Source organism: Lethenteron reissneri, chromosome 12 (genome assembly GCF_015708825.2).
Source record: "Lethenteron reissneri isolate LAM-NWPU_2019-01 chromosome 12, ASM1570882v1, whole genome shotgun sequence".
NCBI classification, from domain to species: domain Eukaryota; kingdom Metazoa; phylum Chordata; class Hyperoartia; order Petromyzontiformes; family Petromyzontidae; genus Lethenteron; species Lethenteron reissneri.
In genome coordinates this window covers 9037203-9043202 of record NC_083790.1, presented here as the reverse complement: position 1 = coordinate 9043202, position 6000 = coordinate 9037203, and the positions used below count along the sequence as shown (strand labels likewise).

Here is a 6000-nt window from a genome sequence, read left to right as displayed (position 1 = left end):
GGTTTCATCCTTCAACACAACGGTGTGCATAACTAGTAACTAATTGGCATGTTGTCTGAACGTGACAAACCTCTAATTGGCTGTCGGGGTTAACGACACATTTATACATTTACGCGATATAAAAAAAACCTCTATTATGGATGAACTATGTATTTTACCAGGTAAGGCACTCAGCTACATACGACTCTTTTTCAGAAGCGGCCTGGCTATCACAAAAGATACCTCAGAGAAGTGTGGATCATCGTCATGTGGAAATAAACATGGGACAGAACGTTTGTCCAATCCACTTCCGTACGCGGTGCCTCCCTGCACTGGCCACGAGTAGCGAGGGGTTATTCCGCCGTACTTGATAACACTAGAAATGCGTGGGGTATGAAAGCCTCGGGGAGCATAGTGCAGTGCAACAATGCATTTTGCTGCACTGCACTCTGATGATGTAGCCCCACGGCCGCCTGCTTTGTGCACGGTGATTGCGCATGCAGATGGGTTGTCAAAAACTTACTTCCTCCACTGCTTCCGACAGGCAAGACCACGATGCTTGTTAAACAGGTGTTGTTATTGCACCTGAACGTGATCTATGTAGAACTCCTTTCGCATGCACATCGCTAACCGCACTCATTGGAGGTGCAATTTCTTCAATCTAGATTTAAAAAGTGCATAGGCTCCAAGTGGCTTTCGAATATCGGAAGAGCGTTCCAGACGGCCGCAGAAGCGCATCTGAAAGCGCCGCGCGGTGCGGTGGCCGCCGTCTTTGTTCGGTGGCGAGCAGCCGGAGGTCGTGGCGTGACGATGGTTGATGCAGGACGCACCAGGGTGGAGACAGAGGCAGGCCTAGGATGAGGTGGATCCAAGTGATCAATTGTTTTTTTACCCTTTACTCTGGCAACAAAACCGACACCTTTTTTTACAAGGAGTCATGTTTGCATTGACCACAATACCTGCGGTCGGAATGCAAACGAAAAATACAACTCTGATAATGTATGCACTGTCCTTGAAATGTATTGGTCCACACCCGAGACAGCTTTTTTTAGAGCCTAGTCTCACATGGTGTTGGACCAGATGACGCCAAAAGGCGCACAACTCAAAGACAATGCACCATCAGAGTATGAGAGCTCGGGGTAAGCATTTACATTGTGGTCAATGCAATCATGACTCCTTGTAAGAAAAATGTGTCAGTTTTGTTGCCAGATAAAAGGGTTAAAAGAAACAATTATCATATTTTGCTACTGGCAAAGGAGGTTCCGGTGGTGAATCCAAGTGGTAAGCGAGCATACGAAAGGAATGTGGGAGTAGACGTGGATATGGCAGAGCACAGGAGTGAGCAGAGAGCAGCAGGGGTGTGGACCGTCCATGAGTCGGGGTGAAAACTGCCAGGTAGATGACCAACATTGTTCAGATTTTTTTTAAAACACACACACACACACCTTTCCATCATACTAAAAAAAAGACAAAAACACATCACTGTTATATATACGATTCCATGTTGTATACTTTGACATGTGATTAATTACAGGCGCTAACATAAAACAGGAATTCACTGTATTCAACGTATTGGAAACGACTTCCATCGATTGCGCGTAACCGCGTCCCATTTCAAGTGCACATCAAACTCTCACCCTCACCCCCCCCCACACCGACTCGCCGCCGTACACGCGGACGAGAAACCTCCTGGACACAGCGCGTTCGACTTCGGCAGCAAAGCACAAACAACTCCACGGGGCCTGAACTGTGCAATAGAGGCCGGGACAGGTCACACACACACGCGCACACACGGGGGGAGGGGGGGCGGCAAACACCGAACAATTCCTAATGCCCACACTCGCGCACTCGATCCTCTCTCACTACCTTGATCCCGTAGTTCTTCAGCATTGGGATTTACGCTTTTTTTTTACACGATTGGTTGGTGTTTGGATGCGTCGAATGAATCTTGCCGCCTGTCATTTTACACGTTTGCGTCCAATATATGCTTTTTCAATTACCTTCGTAAAAGCTTTTGTCATCCGTCATCACGGCGACAAAGACTGTAGGTATAATGAGTTACAGGTCTGGTTTTCCTCAAACTAACAAATACAGGTCATGGATTTACAAGCGATCCCCTGGAAATTCAGACAAATGCATATTTCCTGCATTGCATCACTTCATCGTCGTTGTGTTAATGCATTCCTCAATTTCAACAATCTTAAGTTTGGCTTACTCCATCCAGGAAGCATTACACACAACCTTATGGATCTGGCGAAGGCGATTCCGTGCCAGTGCAAACCCATAAAGGGAGCGATACACACTGGCTAAGATTTGGCAAGCAACACCGTCTACAACTAAACCATTGCTCTCCTAAGCCGGGTTCACGCGTGACCACGTGCCTAAGGCAGCGACGGAGCAAACTCAACAGGATGCAGCAGAGGCACCTACGGTTCAAGTGGTTCGACTTGAACCAGCCAACGCCGAGTGGGGCTCGCCCGAATTCTAACTAATGCTGCTGCTCACAGGAGCCCGAGAATCCCCAAGCACCACACAGAGACACACACACATCACCGCATGTGACCAAGTGAGAACCCATCTTACCCAAGTCCACTGGGCACTCTCAAAGTCCTCAACTTACTCTGGGGGGACAGCACATGTCAAATTTACACCTTAGAAGAAACACAAGTGTATACATTCAGTATACCACCCGTGTGTGTATACATACACACACACACAAAGCTGTACGCATGCATGTACATACACTCATACGTACGCACAAAAAACGTACAGCGCAGACACGCGCGCACACACCGTTTAAGCTTATACTCGAGCCCACAAACGACACTCCAAAGTGATCGGGGGCTCAAGCAGAGTCGGCCGAATGCGCCTTCTTCGCTCTCGGCCTATTTTCAGTGGCCATGGCTGGAGAGGCTGGAAACGTCTGCCGAAGTGACCGTTAAACCCAAATCTTGCCAATTCCGACGCGTTGATTCTCCACCAAGCTCCAATCATAATTGAGATACATTTCACTACTGTGGCGTAAAGCAGGCAAAACATTTGGCGGCTACTTATTCAAGTAAATATGCTTGGTTTTGTTTTGGCTAAATACTATTTCAATATCCGAGTTGTTATGACGATTGTTGTGCAGGTAAAAACGTGGCTCTGCACACTGCGTCCCGAATAAGGGGCCTTCCTCCTTCCTTTCCAAAGGCGTCTATAAATCCAGCGCCGTTGTGGTGACGTCCCACACAGGTTACGAGGGGGTTAAGGCAACAGCTACAATAAGCACCCACTATCTTGAGAACACTTCACAACACTAAATCGCTAGCCTCGTGTCCTTATAGACCAAAAACACGCGGTGCAGAGCGGGGCTTCCGTTCATGGTGCATTAGTGTGCACGGGAGGAATGGTGGAAGCAACTTGTGGAACCGATCTTGTACACCAAAAATTGCAAAGCAGTCGTCGCTCAGCTTGACCATTCAGGTGTGGGCATTCTTCACCGCTGGTGTTGTCAAGACTTCAAAACCCTGGACCGTTTTACGGACAGCTGTCGCGAGTAGCAAATTTCATCGGTAAAAAATGAAGCCCACAGAAAACACGTCAGCCTAAATCAGTCATCGGCGACGCACAGCCATCCGAACAGGACTGGTCGGCACACAAGGCGACCTTCCTTAAAGAATCTGGGTTGGTGCTTTTGACACCCACGGTAAAGGGAAATTAATACTGGCACATGTTCAGTGGCACAGCTCCAGGCCATTCTGTTTGCAAGTGTTTCTTTAAAGCATCCGTCTGATCCCAGGGAGCACCCCTCGCACGCCCGCACACAGGACGACCGCACACAGGACTTCACCACAAACATGCACGAGGAGGGAGGGGGGAGGAGGGGTGGGGAAAGAGAAGCTTTGAGCCAGCGCTTCCGAGACTCCGCACACGTATTGGTAAACGACGGGCATGCGCGCACACGTAAACTATATTCTTACGCCTCCGCTGCCAAAACTCCCTTAGGCGTCATCGCTGCCTGCAGCTGGTACGACGCTCGGACAAAATCGACAACCCAGTAGAGCATCCGAAGTGGGCCAGGGCAGAGGTAGTGAAGAGCGGCCGTGAAGACGCGGAAGGCGGACGAACACGAGGGGTCCCCCCAAACGCAGCGGGCGGCGAAACAGCGGCGTCGCGGGTTGCGGCCGTGCGAGACCACGCCTTCGATAGCGGGGCAGGGGCGGCTACTTTGCGCCGGGGTGAAGAGCGGGAAAGTGGACGGAGGGGGGGTCCTCATCTCATTCCTCGCGCACCATGGCGGACCCAACGCAAACCCGGCTACGCCACGCGGTGGTGAAACACGGCGAGATCCGCACCGGATTCACCGTGCGACCTTCGCTATTTCAGCGACGCGCACAAGTACCGCGGCGCTGCTGTTACGTTTGAAAACGAAACCGGTTCCATGGTAGACGCACCTGTACCGAGCGACGTATGTTCTCTTTTGCTCATTTGATGCCATGCACAAGCTCCAAGGGACGTTGACGAAAAACTCGGCTTAGACACCCACGATGATATTGTTGGTACAATTCCCCGCAGTTTGTATCGTGAAAAAGGAAATGGCTTAGAAATGGCTTTTCTTGTCAGGCTAGTGGAGGTTTTGTGTGTAAAAGGCTCATTACCAAAATGACGAGTTGGTATTGGCTGCAAGTAAACATGTGTGTCGGAGTGTAAGAATTAGACTCCTGCAACAGTCTGATGGAACATTTCAAAATCCGACAATTAAAACTTCAAATTGAAGTCGGTCGGAAAAGGTTCTGGAAATTCGACAACTAAACTCAAGATTGAAGGAAGCAGATGATTGAACGTACACATAAGAGTCGCGTGTAAATATCTAACGACTCTTGATTTTTAATGTGTCCTATGTACAAGTTAGAAATAAAAGCCCGTGACATGACTGGGGATTCAATGCCTGCAAACAAACCGCTGTGCATCCGACCCCCGCCCCCGCCAACTGGTGACGGGCACTCAACAAATCAAGTACTCCCAACGAAAGTTACGCTTCGTATATATGTACAAGTTCTACATACTTGAGTCCCATTGAGATTTAAAAAGTTGGGGCAGGACTCGAGAAGAGTGATGCTGCAGACAAAAACCAGCTATGTACAACAACATTTTTTTTTACACGCCCACCTCGACTGGACATCTTACGTTTTTTTTTTCTCGGATCTAGAAACGACACGTGCGCGCGTTTTAACGAATCGTCGATTTCCACCACGGACGGACTTCACTTGCGGTCGTCGATGGTCTTGATGAACTCGATGGCGGCGGTGAACTGCATCCACCAGTACTGCTCCTCCCCGCTCAGTCGCTTCTCGTAGAAGTTGTTGATGTACTGCACCGTGGACAGCATGCACGGTGGATTGGCCTGTGCATAAAGGCAAACGATTCCCCCCCCCACCCCGTAGAGCCATTATTATTCACACGCTGTTCGAGACAAGTGCTGTTAGCGAGCACCTATGGAAGGGCGGCACTGCAGAAGTTGGAGCGCGGCGGGCGGCCGGGCGAGTAGGGGAGTGGAAGCGGCCCTACACCATGCCAGGCTACCTTTGTCTCCCCGGTGTTTATGTTTACACGGTGCACAAAGCCACCTGTTGACACTATGCATGATTGCTTCTGGAATTTCATGGTTCCTCTGCGAGCTTTTTCCTTTTGCTTGAGGTGCAAGCGACCGTTGGCTTTTGCCTTCGCATTCTGTCTCCAGCTTGTTGTTTGCGGCAATATGCGGTTTAAAATAAAAGCCATTGTCAACGATTGTACAAACTTCTTACGGGTGAGGCTTGAAAGAACAGGAGTGTTTTTGTTTTCTCACGCTTGCATAAAAAGATATTTAAAAAACATAACGTAATGGTTGTGGCAAACGTAATTAGTGCTGAAAATTTACCCACAGATCACTCAATTGCGATTAGACACAACGGCACCGCCGACTACTGTGAAAACTTGGCAGGACCCTCCTGGAAGAGAGTCTTGAGACTCGGCGAGGCTTTCCCGGGTAAACATTCA

General features: G+C 49.4%; 1 protein-coding gene across 1 annotated transcript in view; it reads right to left on the bottom strand.

Moving 5' to 3' along the window:
* Positions 1-1462: 1462 nt before the first annotated feature.
* GAPVD1 (GTPase activating protein and VPS9 domains 1) overlaps positions 1463-6000 on the bottom strand; it is a 70415-nt gene continuing 65877 nt past the window's right edge. The window contains 1 exon segment of the mRNA XM_061550666.1: positions 1463-5365. Within this exon segment, the coding sequence (XP_061406650.1) occupies positions 5225-5365 (141 nt within the window). The 3' untranslated portion in view covers positions 1463-5224.